Here is a 16,152-nt window from a genome sequence, read left to right as displayed (position 1 = left end):
TCTCCGGATCCCGTCTAGCCGGGCTGGGGGGGGGGGGGGGGCTGGTGTGCGCCTGCGCAGTGTGTGTGTGTGAGGGGGGGAACCTCGCCTCTCTCCAACGGCACCGGTGGACGACATCCCGGCCTTGAGGAAGGGGTGCGGGCAGGCCGGCCCGGAGGCACCCCGAGGGTCCCCCCACCCCCCGGGCGAGGGCTCAGGTCGGGGTTCCGGCCGGCGCCCGCGGGCGTGCGGGGCCGCAGCGGCGGCGGGCCCGGCGGCCTCGCGTTCCCGCCGGCGGCACAGCTCCAGGCGGGCCCGGCGGCGCCGCCGGCCCGGAGGCGGCTCCAGCTGGTGGCGGGGCCGGGGGGCCGGGGGTCCAGGGCCCGCAGCAGGCGCGGCAGGTCCCGCGGCCGGCGGAAGCGGCAGGGCGCGGCAGGGCGCGGCGGGCCGGGCGGCGGGGCGTGGGGCCGCGGGGGCCGCCGCGTCTCCGCCCCTCCGCAGCAGCACGCAGCCCCGCTCCTGCGCCACGCGCGCCCGGGCCGCCCAGAGCCACGGCAGCGGGCCCACGCGCGCCCCCTCCCCAGACCCACCGCCCCCTCGCGGCGCCGCCCAGCGCCGCCCGCAGCAGCCCGGCCAGCGCGCCCACCGCGCGCCGCTGCGCTCGGAGTCCCGCGTGCAGCAGCACCGCCCGCCGCGCCCGGGGCCTGGGCGAGGGGGCGACGCCTGAGGCCGAGCCCCGGGGCCGCACCCCGCCCGCCGGGCCCCCTCACCGCCGTGGCGGGGAGGACCCAGAGCTGGACTTCTTACCCAAGGCTAACCAGGGCCTCCGCCCGCCGTGGCCACGCTGCCCGGGCCCCTTCCCGCAGGCGGGCCTGGGAAGATGCATCGCTGGCCATCGCAGGCCAGCTTACCTGGGAGCAGATGACGAGACCAAAGCCCAGCGGGGTGGCAAGGCCGGTTAGTGCCAGTGTCAGCAGCCCCAGGCGTCTGTGAGGGGCTGAGTCCGGCAGGGTGAGCTCACACCCGGCTCCTCGACGCCCAGCGCTTCCCTCCGGCCCAAGAACTCACCACTGGGCCGGGTGCTGGTGGCTCACGCCTGTAATCCTAGCTACTCAGGAGGCTGAGATCTGAGGATCTCGGTTCAAAGCCAGCACGGGCAGGAGAGACCGTGAGACTCCTACCTCCAATAAACCACCAGAAAACCGGAAGTGGCGCTGTAGCTCAAGTGGTAGAGCGCTCGCCTTGAGCTGAAGAGCTGAGGGACAGCGCCCAGGCCCAGAGTTCAAGCCCCACGACCGACACACACAAAAAAAGAACTCACCACTGGCGCTTCCAGGCAACCTGCACATCGGCCCTCCATACAGCCCTCACCTGTGAGCAGAGCACCCCCTCCTGGGGAGCTGAATAGCGCCCTGGGGGACAGGTGTGGAGAAGAGGAGTCAGAGGAGCACGTTCAGAATGAGTGGCCTCCTTACCAGCACACAGCCCCTGGTCTCAGGAAAGGAATGATGAGGTCTAGTGCCACTGGGCCTGAGCCCTGAGTCTGTAAGGACAAAGAGCAGAATGACTGTCCCCACACGGCAAATATGACTGTGTCTGGCACTGCTCCTCCCCACCGACCTCCATCCTATAGCCAGGCGTGAGGTCAATTGTCATCTTGGACAAGAAGACTTTCCCAGCCACTCTGATCTTTCCCACATACCAACTCCTGCTGCATTAGAGTCTAGCGTTGACATACTGCCCCCCCCCCCACCACACACACACAATGCCTACTGTGGAACCTGCCCTGAGAAAGCAGGCTGGCTCAGTGTCTTTCCTCCAGCAGCTCATAGACTAGGGAAGATAATCTTATGCACTTCTCTTCTCTCTTCTACACAGCTGAGGTGGCACCTTGTCCACTGAAAGAATGAGCCGTGGAGTCTCAGGAATCCTAGCTGTGTGAGCCATGCATGAAGTAGGGTACCTCTCCCCCCTGAGCCTTAGTTTGTTTCTTCATTTGTGTGTGTCAGTCATAATACTAGATTGTGAACTCCTGAAGGGAAGACTGCTAGATGCTTTTCTTATCTCTCCTAAACCCTAGCAGCATGGGCAGAATAGAAGCTGACTTGCTTCAGCTAGAAGCTGGCCCCACCACGTGTTCTGAGGGCTCATTAGGGTGTCACAGTCTCCACCCTTGAGGAGCACCTTCTGGCTTCTACTTAATTCTCCAGACCTGTGTCAGACGCTACTCTCCAGCCAGCTTCATGGCTGAATTCAATGAAGTCTTTTCTCAGCTCATAGACCAAACAAGTCAACAGACTGAAGTCTCTGTTTAAGTTACCCCACATGGGTCCATCTTAAGTCTGAAGTGTGTCACCACTGCTTGGGAGCCTTACAGGATGCAAAGCACACAGACAAGCGGCAGGTGAACATTTAAGAGGGAAAAAGCTAGTCAAGCTTAGTCAGCTTGTGCCACGGTTTTGCAGGTGCATCTGTGATTTTTTTTTTTTGGGTCCGGTCGTGGGCCCTGAACTCTGGGCCTGGGTGCTGTCCCTCAGCTCTTCAGCTCAAGGCTAGCGCTCTACCACTTGAGCCACAGCGCCACTTCTGGCTTGTTTTTCTTTTTGCTTATGTGGTGCTGAGGAATCGAACCCAGGACCTCATGCATGCAAGGCAAGCGCTCTACCACTGAGCCATCTTCCTAGCCCTGTTTGTGATTTTTATATCAGATACTCAGAAGAATCTGCTAGCCAATCTGTTCTTAGACCAGTAACAGAGTTAAGTTAGGATGCAAAGTACTGTGCAGCTAGCTCCTCGCTGCCCTGCTTCTTGAGTCAGAGGAGTTCTGCCCAGAGCCTTATGAAGGCAGGAGAGGGGGCAGAGGACAACTGGGCTCAGGGATGGTATGCGTATACAATATGCAGCGGCCTGGGTAGACTAGGGAACAGCTGGACGTGAGAGGGTCAGTCTCTAGCCTCTGGTATCCCTCTCAGCGGAGACACTAAAAGACATAGAAAACTGTCCCAGCCAGGACCTCTCTGACTGACAGATCACCAGATGCACAAAAGCTGAGGAAGCAAATGAATTAACAGATGATAGAACCACTTGTCTCCCAGAGGTGACAAAGAGATTTCGGCCACGCTCTGACCAATGAGACCTCATGGGAGCCAAGCCTGGCTCGGCCCATACCTGGCTGACACTACACAGGGGCCACCATGGCGTCCAGCTCTGAGCCTGGGTGGCTCCAGGTGGCACTGAAGGTGGCACGCATCCTCGAGGAGAAGTGGAGAATCAGCTGCTGGGCCCGGATGTCCATGCTCACATTCCAGATGAGAGACCCTTGGTGTGGGCAGTGATTGCAGCGGGCTGTAGTGGATGGGATGGAGGGCGGGAGTAGGGTGGTCTTAGTCATAGTTGGGTAGTGAAATGGAGGGGAAGGGGCTCCAGATGAGGTCATTACTGGCTGACCACTCTGGTGGGGGCATTTAACATGGTTGCTGTTTTCAAATGAGAACTGAAAAATACCACACACACACACACACACACAGGCAAGTCAGCAAGCTGTAGGCACTGTCCTCCATCTTCTCCTCCCTCTTGCCCATGTTTGTACCTTGAAGCAGAGCTGGGGGTGCAAGTCCACCTTCTCCAACACATACCACTGTTAGGGAGAGGGGAGTCAGAACAGGATAAGCTCTGTGGGCCCCATCTATGTCCTCTGCCCAGCCAGGGAGAGGCTGTCCTCACTCCTTCTGACTCCCGAGCAGTGGCATTGGGGAGGTCTTCACAGGGAGTGTGTAGGTCCAGTCTCTGGCAGAGCGAGGCCTCCAGATTCAGTGGGCAGCAGCATCAGGGCCATGACCATTTGATTGTGCTGGCTGTAGTCAGTAAAGTGCACTGACTTCCAGAAGTCTCAGGCATCTGGGCGAATGGCCTTGCTCCAGCTCCATCTTGCTGCCCCAGGGCATCATCCAGCACAATCCCTGGCTTGAATAGCTGTTTAGTTGGTGACCCTCTTTTTTTCTGTTTTCTTTTGCCAATCCTGGGGTTTGAACTCATGCCCTGGGAGTTGTCCCTGAATTTTTGTACTCAAGCAAAATACTTTGGTGCTCAATTTTTGAGCCACAGCTCTATTTCTGGCTTTTTTTTTGGAGGGGGGGAGTAATTAATTGGAGATGAAAGTTTCATGGACTTTCCTGCCTGGGCTGGATTTGAACCATGATCCTTAGATCTCAGCCTGCTAAGTAGCTAGGATTGTAGGTGTGAGTCACTGGCTGAACCTCCCTTTGCTAGTCTGCTTTACAATCCTGGGCCTCTCTTCTGGCCAGCCCCTTACCGAGCTCATACCTGGAATGTTTCCTCCTAACTCTCCCTCAGTTTTTCTTTTGTGCCAGTACTGGGACTTGAATTCAGGGCCTCACACTTTCATCTGGAATTTTTACTCAAGGGTGGTGCTGTAGCACATCAGTCATACCTCCACTTCCCGCTTTTCTGTGGCAAAGTAGTAAGGTAACAGTCTCAGACTTTTCTGCACAGGCTGGCTTCAAACTGCAGCCCTCAGATCTCAGCCTCCTGAGTAGCTAGGGTTATAGATGTGAGCCACCAGTGTCTGTTTACCTCTCCCTTCTAATCCTGTCCATTTCCTGATCCCAGTTCAAGTGTCAGCTTTTCTGAAAGTCCTTCTCTGCGTATAAAAGCCTGCCTGGCTTCTCCCTTTCATGCCCTGCAGCCAGCCCTTAACACTAACCCTGCCTGGGCTCTGCGGGCTGCTTTGTGCTTCTCACTTGTGTGTGAATGTCATCTGTCCTTGAGGATGACATGTGTGCAGTACTTCAAACACCACTGCCACTTTCCTGTGGAATAGGAATCTAGTCTCGCCATCAGTTTGAAAATGAGCCAAGGCAAGTTCAATGATTTTACAGTTAGGGGAAGAGAGGCTCAAGTAAATTAGGAGGAAAGCTCAGAGGTAAACCCAGTTTCTGGATAATTCCTGGGTCTCATCTTTTTTTTTTTTTTGGTTGGTCAGGGGGCTTGAACTCTGGACCTGGGCGCTGTCCCTCAGCAGTTCAGCTCAAGGTGAGTGTTCTACCGCTTGAGCCGCAGCGCTACTTCCAGTTTTCTAGTGGTTTACTGGAGATAAGAGTTTCACGGACTTTCCTGCTCGGGCTGGCTTTGAAGTAGGATCCTCAGATCTCAGCCTCCTGAGTAGCTAGGATGACAGGTGTGAGCCACCAGTGCCAAGCTCATCTTTTTGACTCTTTCCTAGTCTTACAATGCTTAGCACACCTGGGCTCAGCAGCAGGTTGATGGATGGGTGGATCTGGCAACCTTTTCCTCCACTGACTCCAGAAAAGCCTCCTGTTTAATGTGCAGCAGGAGAGAGAGGGGGCAGGAAGGAGGGAGGGAGACAGTGCCAATGGCTCACACCTGTAATCCTAGCTACTCAGGAGGCTGAGATCTGAGGATCACTACTCCAAGCCAGGGAGGAAAGTCCATGAGACTCTTATCTCCAACTAACCACCAGAAAACTGGAAGTGGTGCTAGGCTCAAGTGGTAGAACTGCTGTCCTTGAGCAAAACAATCTCAGCGGCAGCTCACAGGCCCAGAGTTCAAGCCCCACAGCTGACGAGGGGGTGGGGGGGTGGGGGGGTGTAAGTACACAGGCAATACTCACAGGCTTCAGATCAGCTCCAGAAGGAGCACTTTTTTGGCCTCACAGAGTCCTCCTGCAGGTAGGAGGCCTGCGGAGAACGGGGAAGCATTCAGGGAGGAGCAGGGCATGGCTTTCACTGCGCAGCCCTAGCACACAGGCGGCTCTAGCTTGCTGTGGTGCAAGCTGCCGGGCTGGCGGGACGCTGAGGGTCGCTGAGGGTCGCAGTGTAGAATGTGGGTGGGGACGGGGAGGAACTGCAGAGCTGAGGACAGACCAGCAGGGGAGGAGCTGGCTCATTTTCTCTCCGGAGGGAATCCGAAGGTCCACATGCCTCAGCTGTTAACTTTTCCTGGCCTCTCCTCTCAGCCATTTCCAAGGTACCCAGAGCTCCGGGTTGGCCCTTCACTCTGGACTGCCCAGGTGCCCACCCGTTGTCTACCGGAGCAGTGTCTTATTGTGCCAGGTGTCTGCGTGTTCCTTCCTGTTGGTCTCTTAAGTGACAAGGCCCTCTGCCTTTTTTATTCTGTAGTCCATGGAAGTCTTTTTTTTTTCTTTTTTTGTCGGTCGTGGGGCTTGAACTCTGGGCCTGGGCGCTGTCCCTCAGCTCTTCAGCTCAACACGAGCGCTCTACCACTGGAGCTACAGCGCCACTTCTGGTTTTCTGGTGGTTAATTGGAGATAAGAGTTTCACAGACTTTCCTGCCTGGGCTGGCTTTGAACCACGATCCTCAGATCTCAGCCTCCTGAGTAGCTAGGATTACAGGCGTGAGCCACCCGGCACCCGGCAATTCATGGAAGTCTTTAAGCTAAGTACTTCAGCCTAGTGGGGACTATAGTGGGAGTCTGGGCAGGGGTGGGGACAAGACTTGGGGCATATATGGAATCTGGTGGTGGTGGCTGGCTATTTTTTCTGCCTCTGTGGACTGAGGCCAGTCAGGTCCAGGAAGAGCTGGGTCTTGGGGGCGGGAGCATCCCGAGGCACAGTGTTGGGTCGTCCCTTCACCGCTGGCCGCGTGTGGCTCACAACCAAGCGGGTGCCAGCCTTCCTAAGCATCTCAGCAACCCCAGCCCTTTTGAGTTTGGGTTTGAGATGTAACCAGCTTCGAGCATGCTCGGTGCACACAGTCATTTCCAAACCTGACTCAGTGGAGATGCGCTTGGCTGAGGAGCCAGGGCGGCTCCCCACGTTTCTCCCAGCTCACCTCATGCACAGGCAGGGCAGAAGGAATTCATAGGGCAGGTCTGCAGTCCAGCCCCCAGACACAACTGCCTACAGATGAAGCAGCAAAGGAAGAGAAACAGAGACACGTCAGGAAAAGCACAGGCGAGGGCAGGAGGGCGTGGGGAACTCGGCAACGTGCGCTGTTTTTCCTGAGCTGGGACAGGTTCTCCCTCCCACAGGCTCTCCACGCTGGCTGAGGGTGCTCCATGTGGAGCGGTGGGGAATTAGATGGGAGGAACTCCAAGTATATGCCAGGCAGGGTGCTAGAAGCTCTTGATCAAATGGTAGCACCACAGTGGAGTGATGGTTACAGCTGAGGCTTGCTGAGGGCCCTCACGGCTGGCGTACAGCCTTCAGTCTCCACAAATGATAGCAGCTTTGAGAAGCGGAGATTAAAGTGCTGTTAGGGCCTGGTCAGGGGACTGGGAGACATTTTGTTCTTTCATTCTCCTAAAGGCAAAAGGAGGGTGGCAGAGGATGGGTATAAAGACGTATGTGACCACCTTCTACTCTCTGATTGGAACTTCAAAGGCTTTTGGTCTCGGCTGTATTTGAACACAGGGTCTCATGCTTGCTAGGGAGGCGCTCTGAGAAGGTTTTCCAATAGGGCCCGACCCGCTGAGGATCCTCGCAGCTCTCTGTTCAGCATTCCTGGTAACTCCAAAAGGGACTGCCCCTCTTTCCTCTCTTCCTGAGACTCCCTGTTTCTTTCTGTTTAGCACCCAAAAGCTGTAATGGCAGACACCTTACCTTGAAGGTCACTCACACAGTGACCTTCCCATCAAGGTCTCAGTTGTCCCATGTGTGCCAGTATTGAGGTCTGGCTTTTTTGGGGGGAGGTAGTCCTGGGGTTTGAACTCAGGGCCTGAGTGCTGTCTCTGAGCTTTTCTTCTTGTTGTTGTTCAAAGCCAGCATCCTACCACTTGAGCTACAGCTCCATTTCTGACTCTTTTTTTGGGGGGGGGGGTTAATTAAAGTTTCACAGATTTTATTGCCTGGGCTAGCTTTGAACCATGATCCTCACATCTCAGCCTCCTGAGAAGCTAGGATTACATGCATGAGCCACTGGCACCCAGCAAGAGATCTGACTTTTTACAGAAGCATGCCACTCCATACCTGGGCATCAAAAGGACTGCTCAGCTCTTCACATTCCAGTGCCCACTGGTGACAAAGACACACACTGGCCATTGGGCCTGGTGAAATGGTCACGGAATAGTCCGTGCCATGGGCAGCAACTCAAAGGAGAATTCAGGTCCTGGGGATGGCAGGGGGTGAGACTCAGGGGGCCTGTCTCGTGTGCTTAGGATGAGTGTGGCTACTCAGAGGAAGCCCTCTCTTGTCTCTGAGCTTTTGTGAGCCAGGTCTGGGAAGAGGTCCCACTCCTTGTGGATCTGAAGGCCGGGTCCTTTTGGAGCGCAGCCTCTTGTGGGAGACATCTGGGGAGGGGGTGGAAATGTGACGGCCTTTCTCTGATGGAGAATGGCTACTCAGCAGCTTTCTCTGTAAGGATAGAACAAAGATGGCCTTAGGCCAGGAATTAGGATACCTAGCTTCTTCCATTTCTGCCCTGGAACCCAAGGAACCACAAGGAACCTTTGTTGGCCTCAGTTTCCTTGAATGTGTCATTTGCACATTTTCAATCTCCCTTATGTGGCTGAGGAATATAATGAGAGGTGGGAACACAAGGTGGGACTGGGCCTGGCAGGGAGAGTATCTGAGAAGGTGCTGGCGTCCTGTGTCTCTGATAGAACTTGAACTTGCAAGACTTTTTCGATTTCTACACCAGGAGGTAGAACAAGCCCCACCAAAGGCCTGGACAGGAGAGGACACATTTACTACCAATTCTTCATCGCCTCTGCCCTACCAGGAGATGTGCCCCAATGTTAAATGGAAGATCATTTTAAGTCAAGGACAATAATGATGTCAATTTTCTTTAGTGCTTTAATGTATGATGAAATTGAAAGCAATACATACACTCATTCCCTTTTATATGCTTTATAGCTTTATTTCTAACAGTTTAGAAACTGCCAACTCGTGTGTGTGTGTGTGTGTGTGTGTGTGTGTGTGTGTGTGTGTGTGCCAATCCTGAGGCTTGAACTCAAGGTCTGGGTCCTGTCCTTAAACTTCTTTTGCTCAAGGCTAGCACTCTACTACTTCAGCACCTGCTTTTCTGATTGGCTTTGAACTGTGATCCTTCATTCTGAGTAGCTAGGTTTACTTTCATGCCCAGCAAAACTGCCAACTTAACCAGAATATTTAGTACACAACTAAGTGAGGTGATAAAAACACAGAGTTGAATACCAAGATCCTACTCTACAAACAAAGTAATAACAGCACACTCAGGGAATCCACCACATGCTGGTGACTCACACCTGCATTAATCCTAGCTACTCAGGAAGCTGATATCTAAGGATTATGGTTCAAAGCCAGCTTGGGCAGAAAAGTCCCTGAGACTTCTTTTTTTGTCAGTCGTGGGGCCTGAACTCTAGGCCTAGACACTGTCCCTCAGCTCTTCAGCTCAAGGCTAGTGCTCTACCACTTGAGCCACAGTGCCACTTCCAGCCTTTTTTGTTTATGTGGTGCTGAGGAATCAAACCCAGGGCCTCAAGCATGCAAGGCAAGTACTCTACCACTGAGCCACCTTCCCAGCCCAGAACTTCTGGTCTTAAACCCCTTTGGAGTTGAGGTCTCCCTGAAGATGCTGCTGGAGCACAGCGACTGGGAGGTAGGGAAGGGCAGGGCAGGGCAGGAATGGAGAGCTGTGGCTCCTTACCTCATTTGAGGGGATCCAGGGTGGCTAGTAAGGGCGGCCAATCCCAGCAGAGACAGACAGGCCAATGAATAACAGAAGCAGCAGGAGCAGGGCTGCCAATCTGGGGCTCCCCATGGGCCTTATAGGATCAGGGCACCCAAAGCCTGGCTTCGCAGCCTGCAAGTGGGCAACAGCTCAGGGCTGAGCAGCTGGCAGTGGTGAGCTCTTGCCTAATCTTGTCCTGGCCCCGCCCTGCCCTAAGGCTCCTCCTCTCTCCTAACCAGCCAGCCCGGCCACATTCCTCATGCAGGCAGAGGGACTGAGGGGCAGCTTGCTCTCTAGAAAACCCTCCCGCCTCCACCGAAAGGCAAGGGCTATTGCTCAGGTAGAGAAATGACAGGAAAGGAACCAGTAGTAGGAGGGGGAGGGGTACCCATTTCTTATTTATTTATTTTGGTCAGTCATAGGGTTTGAACTCTGGGCCTGGGCGCTGTCCCTCAGCTCTTTCAGCTCAAGGCTAGTGCTCTACCACTTGAGCCACAGCGCCACTTCTGATTTTCTGAGTGGTTTGTTGGAAATAAGAGTCTCGAGGAGGGGTGGCTAGGAAGGTGGCTCAGTGGTACAGTGCTTGCCTTGCATGCATGAGGCCCTGGGTTCGATTCCTCAGCACCACATCAACAGAAAAAGCTGGAAGTGGCACTGTGGCTCCAGTGGTAGAGTGCTAGCCTTGAGCTGAAGAGCTGAGGGACAGCGCCCAGACTGAATTCAGCCCCCATGACTGGCAAAAAAAAAAAAAAAAAAGTCTTTTGGACTTCCCTGCAGGAGCTGGCTTTGAATGGCAGTGCTCAGATCTCAGCCGCACGCAGCTAGGATTACAGGTGTGAGCCACCAGCGCCCAGCGTTAGGTGCACCCCTTTCTTAACCTTTCCCACTCCTGAAACACCCTACAGATCTGGTCCCCCCCCCCCCCAGGTTTCCCTTAGAAATAATGTCATCCCCTCACTTAAGACAATTAATCAAGCTACAAAACACCATTCTACCCAGGGACTGATGTGCAGGAAAGGGGGAAAAATTTAAATACATGAACCTCATATACTCCCACATGTATCCTAGCCCCCACTCCGACCTGGCTGACCGCCCCCATTTAGCCTGTTGGGCTCTCCTGGGCAAAGGGTCCCATGCAAAGAGGTCATCAGCTTCAAAGCCCTACTCATTGGTGCAATCTGCTCAGGAAACCCCACAACTCATAGCCGAGCCCTGGCGCAGTGAGCCACACACACTGACCTGGTTTGCTGTGGTTTCCTTTCCAGTGCGGGAGAAGGGCTGACAAGGCTCCAGGCTTTGTGGGGAGCCTACCCACGATTCGGCAGCTCCCTCCCCTTCGTGGATGGAGCATTTGAGCTTCTTCATCCTCCCCTTGGGGCTGCCCAGGGCTGAGGAAAATCCAGGGCACTCTGCCAGGCCATGGCATCTTGAGATTGCTATTGTCCCTCTGCCACTCCATCCTCAACACTGATCTGCAGCCCGACCACAAACTTCCTTGAGACATTTCTACTCCTGAGTCTTCAGGCCCAGGGTCCTACCCTATCTCCTAAAAATACCATCTGGCTTGAGTTTGTTAAAGGAAAAAACCCAGACTTTCTTGTTTGTGTGGCTCCAATGCCTAGCAGTAGCAGTCATGAAACTGGTGCTCCACAGTTAAATACATAGGTTATGGTGCAATAGCTAAGTAGTTTATCTGATTCACTTTCATTCACAAAGCACTTTCCATATTTGATTCTTGTAATGACCTTGTGAGGCAGGGAGGTGAGAATTATGGTTTCCATTTTATTAAGAGACATAAGGAAGTCTTTGGTGAATGTGATTTGGTCAAGGTCAAAGTCTGTAGCCTAGGGAGCTAGCAACTCAGCGCCCTCAGCCGATGCTCCCTCCTGCAAACGCTTCAGCAGATCTGAAGAAGGTAGCCTGGCCATACTAAGATTGGGTTATGGGTTAGAGAGCCTTTCTCCAGATTGTACCAGTTCTGATCTAACAAATCATGCTTGTTTTTTAATGCTGGGGACATGAAGTAAGCAATTATACTTTTCTAGAGCCTGTGTGTCCTCCAACAGGGCCCTCAAAGTGGAATTTGGTGAACTGCACCCTGACCCTTAAGGTGTGGTAAGAGAAGCAAAAAAGAAAGGAAAAGTAGAAAGGACAATGAGTGCAGTGGCTCCCACCTGTAATCCTAGCTACTCAGGAGGCTGAAATCTGAGAATCATGGTTCAAAGCCAGATCTGGCACAAAAGTCCCCAAGAGACTCTTACCTCCAATTAATCACTCAAAAACCAGAAGTAGGGCTGTGGCTCAAAGTGGTAGAGCCCTAGCACTGAGTGAAAGAGCTCAGCGACAGTGACAAAGCTCTGAATTCAAGCCCCATAACCACCACCACCAACAACAACAAAAAGAGAATGAACACATAGAAAAGGGAAGACTTGGGAAGCACTGGTGGCTAATGCTTGTAATTTAGCTGCTCAGGAAGCTGAGATCTGAGGATCTCCTTTCAAAGCCAGCCCAGGCAGGAAAGTCTGTGACTCTTATCTCTAATTAACCACAAAACCAGAAGTGGAGCTGTGGCTAAAAGTGGTAGAGAGCTCCCCTTGAGCACAGAGGCTCAGGGACAGCACCCAGGCCCTGAGTTCAAGCCCTACAACCAGAAAAAAAAGAAAGAAAGAAAGAAAAAGGAGGGCTGGGAAGGTGGCTCAGTGGTAGAGTGCTTGCCTTGCATGCCTAAGGCCCTGGGTTCGATTCCTCAGCACCACATAAGCAAAAAGAAAAAAAGCCGGAAGTGGTGCTGTGGCTCAAGTGGTAGAGCGCTAGCCTTGAGCTGAAGAGCTGAGGGACAGCGCCCAGGCCCAGAGTTCAGGCCCCACGACTGGACCAAAAAAAAAAGAAAAAGGAAAATGTTCAAATGGCAGGGAAGAACAAGGTTTTACGGCAGTGAGTGATCAGTGGTTACACTTAGGCAAAAGTCAAGAGGAAGGATCAAGGAACTAGCTGGCCGGGACAGGAAATTAGCTAGAGGAAAGACAGTGGGGTGATGCTTAAGCACTGGAGCCTTAGCCTGCTCGAAGGTGGTTGAAGCCTGTTTCACCTCTGCTTTGTGACCACAAGCTTACCAAGACTTCATGCTCTAATGACTTAAAGATTCTGAAAAGCCTCATGTAGAATATACTGGAGAATGGGCAGGGGGGGGGGGGAGGGGTGCTTGACATTTTCTACACAGCTGGATCCATGCGTGGACTCTGGACAGACCACGGAGCATCAGCTCCAGGATCTTCTTTGTAACAACCAGTTCCAGTTCCCAAGGTCTGCTGGAGCAGTGCCGGGTCCAGGGTGTGCTGGGCACACTAATTAGGACGAGTAAGCAAGTGCTCCTTCCTAACTTCTGCTTTTCTGCAAGGGACCAACTGCCAGAACCACTGTCTAGAATTGCAATGCAACCAGCATCAGGGACTGCGTGCACTCCAATGGCACACTGCCTTTCTCAAGGACAGGAATTAGCTCTTAAGAGTCCCTCTTAAGTCCTTTACTCTCTAGTCCAGACAAGAGCCATCTCCTTCCACCTTTACCCAGTATAATAAGTGCTCATAATACGTCACCATATTGGAAAATAGGAAGGGTCCAACTCAGTAGTATGACTGGTAGGTGCATTGTACAAAACCTCACATTTTCTAATACAAATGGGGTCTTCTCCACTAAATACCCAAAAGGGGGACCTTGTTTGCCTCAGGAAATACCACAAACATAAGGCAGGAAAAAACTGGTATGAAAAAATCCAAAAACAGAATCCCAACAAGCAGAAAACAAATGTTTTTTTTTTGTTATCATTGCTGACAATAACTTTTTTTGGGGGGGGGGTTCGGTTGTGGGGCCTGAACTCTGGGCCTGGGCACTGTCCCTCAGCTCTTCAGCTCAAGGCTAGCGCTCTACCATTTGATCCACAGTGCCACTTCCGGCTTTTTTCTTTTTGCTTATGTGGTGCTGAGAAATCGAACCCAGGGCCTCATGCATGCAAGGCAAGTGCTCTACCACTGAGCCACCTTCCCAGCCCCATAACTTTTTTTTTTTGGTCGGTCGTGGGGCTTGAACTCTGGGTCTGGGTGCTGTCCCTCAGCTCTTCAGCTCAAGGCTAGGGCTCTACCACTTGAGCCACAGCACTTTTGGCTTTTTTTGCTTATGTGGTGCTGAGGAATCGAATCCAGAGCCTCATGAAGGCCAGGCAAGCACTCTACCACTGAGCTACCCTCCCAGCCCCGACAATAATTCTTAAAAAGGGTCTTCCAAGGCACTGTAAAGTATATAAAGTAATATTTGAGGTTTAAACTCAGGGGCTCACACTTGCTAGGCAGGTGTTCTATCAACTGAGACACAGTCCAAGTTTAAACGTTGAGGGACTGAGGGATTGGAACTGATTAGAAAGAGATAAAAGCATTTAGGTTTTTCAAAGGAATGAACGTCATCTACAGCTGCACTTGGTATACTCACTTGAATAGAGACATAGGAAAAGTCGGATGCAGAAGGCAAAGTTTAAGTTTGGGACATACTGAATTTGAGATGGTCAACAGGACATCAACCCAAGGTTCTGCAGTTAGAACTTCTGCCGGTAGATAGGAGGGGTGGTATAAGCATCATGTTCGACAAAAATGGGTTACTGCAACCATGGAAAAAGTAGAATCTGGCAACTATCTGGCTATCATCCAATGACATATCTTTCATGCAAAAAACATTGTCAGACTTGTAGCTATGAAAGGACATTTATTTCATCAAATTATTACATCTTTGTGTGTGTGCTCGTACTGGGGCTTGACCTCTGGGACAGGGAATTGTCCCTGAGCTTTTTTTGCTTAAGGCTGTTACTCTCTACTACTTAAGCCACACCTCCACTTGCAGCTTTACTTATTTTTCCCAATCATGGGGCCTGAACTCTGGGCCTGAGTGCTGTCCCTCAGCTCTTCAGCTCAAAGCTAGCGCTCTATCACTCGAGCCACAGCACTTCTGGCTTTTTCTGCTTATGTGGTGCTGAGGAATCGAGTCCAAGGCCTCATGCATGCAAGGCAAGCACTCTACCACTGAGCAACTTTCCCAGCCCCTTGCAGCTTTATTTATTAGACTTCCCTGCCCAGATTGGCTTTCAGATCTCAGCCTCCTGAGTATGTAGGATTACAAGCAGGAGTCACCAGCACTCGGCCCCTTCCCTCATTTCTTTTTTTTTTGGTCCGGTCGTGGGGCTTGAACTCTGGGCTTGAGCACTGTCCCTCAGCTCTTCAGCTCAAAGATAGTGCTCTACCACTTGAGCCACAGCAACACTTCTGGTTTTCTGAGTGGTTTATTGGAGATAAGTGTGGTGAGGGAGGGGGCCACTGGACAGGTTGCTCAGTGGTAGAGCGCTTGCCTCACATGCATGAGGCCCTGGGTTTGATTCCTCAGCACCACATAAGTCGGAAGTGGTGCTGCGGCTCAAGTGGTACAGTGCTAGCCTTCAGCTGAAGAGCTGAGGGACAGCGCCCAGGCCCAGGGTTCAGGCCCCATGACCAAAAAAAAAAAAAAGAAAAGTCTCATGGCGTTTCCTGTCTGGGCTGGCTTTGAACTGCGATCCTCAGATCTCAGCCTCTTGAGTAGCTAGGATTACAGGTGTGAGCCACAGGCACCTGGTGCCCTCATTTCTAATTTGTTCCACTCATCATGTTCATCGGTTGTTTTCCATGTACAGCACAGTTTCTGAGAATTTCCTCCCAAATGCCTATGTGTTAAGGGCTCAGCGGCAGGCCTCTGATGCCACTGGGAGGTGGTGGAACCTTCAAGGGGTAAGGCCTGGTACAAGTTACTAGTGGCCTGCCCTAGGGAGGGGATAGCACGACTCCATCCTTTCTTTTTTTGCCAGTCCTGGGCTTGAACTCAGGGACTGGCCACTGTCCCTGAGCCACAGCACCACTTCCGTTTTTTTTTCTGAGTAGTTACATTTGCCCAGGCTGACTTCAAACTGCAATCCTCAAATCTCAGCCTCCTGAGTAGCTAGGATTACAGGTGTTAGGCACTCGCACCTGGCCTCAACTTTCTGAACTCCCTAAGACAGCAGCTTCCTCTGTACACGTTCCTAGCATGATAGTCACCATGCAGGCAAACCAAGAGTCTAGAAGTTTCTTGCTGCAGTACCCACAGGCCCAAGAGCAGTAGGCTAAGCAACCATGGACTGAAATCTCCAAAGGTATCTCAGAGCTACTCTAAAATTCTTTTTGATCTTACCATACAGGTTTAAGAATAACAGTCATTTGACTGTTAAACACAGATATTCAACCAAAAGAGCCTATGACCAAACCAGATGAATGGGCCACATTATGGATGGGGAGGTTCCGTACCTGACCCATCAGCAACAGGCTGTGGTGAGAGGGTGGAGCTAGTTCTCCACACCCTGTCCTTTCCTTGTGATCACTGCCAGGTTTTGCGGGGAACCTCTAGTCATCTCCAAGTGTCTAAGGCCACCAAACAACACTTTTCACATGACCACATCCCAAATACAGGCACAGGGTG

At 52.6% G+C, this 16,152-nt stretch overlaps 1 protein-coding gene across 1 annotated transcript; it reads right to left on the bottom strand.

Annotated features, from left to right (window-relative positions):
* Positions 1-14: 14 nt before the first annotated feature.
* Il17re (interleukin 17 receptor E) lies at positions 15-9,717 on the bottom strand. Its single transcript, XM_042680076.1, is given in 20 exon segments — positions 15-23; positions 100-299; positions 302-399; positions 401-553; positions 555-683; positions 787-966; positions 1,304-1,350; positions 1,463-1,522; positions 3,164-3,297; positions 3,427-3,472; positions 3,569-3,616; positions 3,703-3,799; positions 3,801-3,876; positions 5,630-5,696; positions 6,795-6,878; positions 7,947-8,041; positions 8,044-8,093; positions 8,179-8,330; positions 8,524-8,642; positions 9,639-9,717. Coding segments are annotated over 20 exon segments (1,923 nt in total).
* Between the last annotated feature and the right edge of the window lie 6,435 nt (positions 9,718-16,152).

This window comes from Dipodomys spectabilis, unplaced genomic scaffold (genome assembly GCF_019054845.1).
Source record: "Dipodomys spectabilis isolate Male_0828 unplaced genomic scaffold, ASM1905484v1 ptg000054l, whole genome shotgun sequence".
NCBI classification, from domain to species: domain Eukaryota; kingdom Metazoa; phylum Chordata; class Mammalia; order Rodentia; family Heteromyidae; genus Dipodomys; species Dipodomys spectabilis.
The sequence above is the reverse complement of the archived record's forward strand: the minus strand, read 5'-3'. Positions and strand labels throughout refer to the sequence as shown.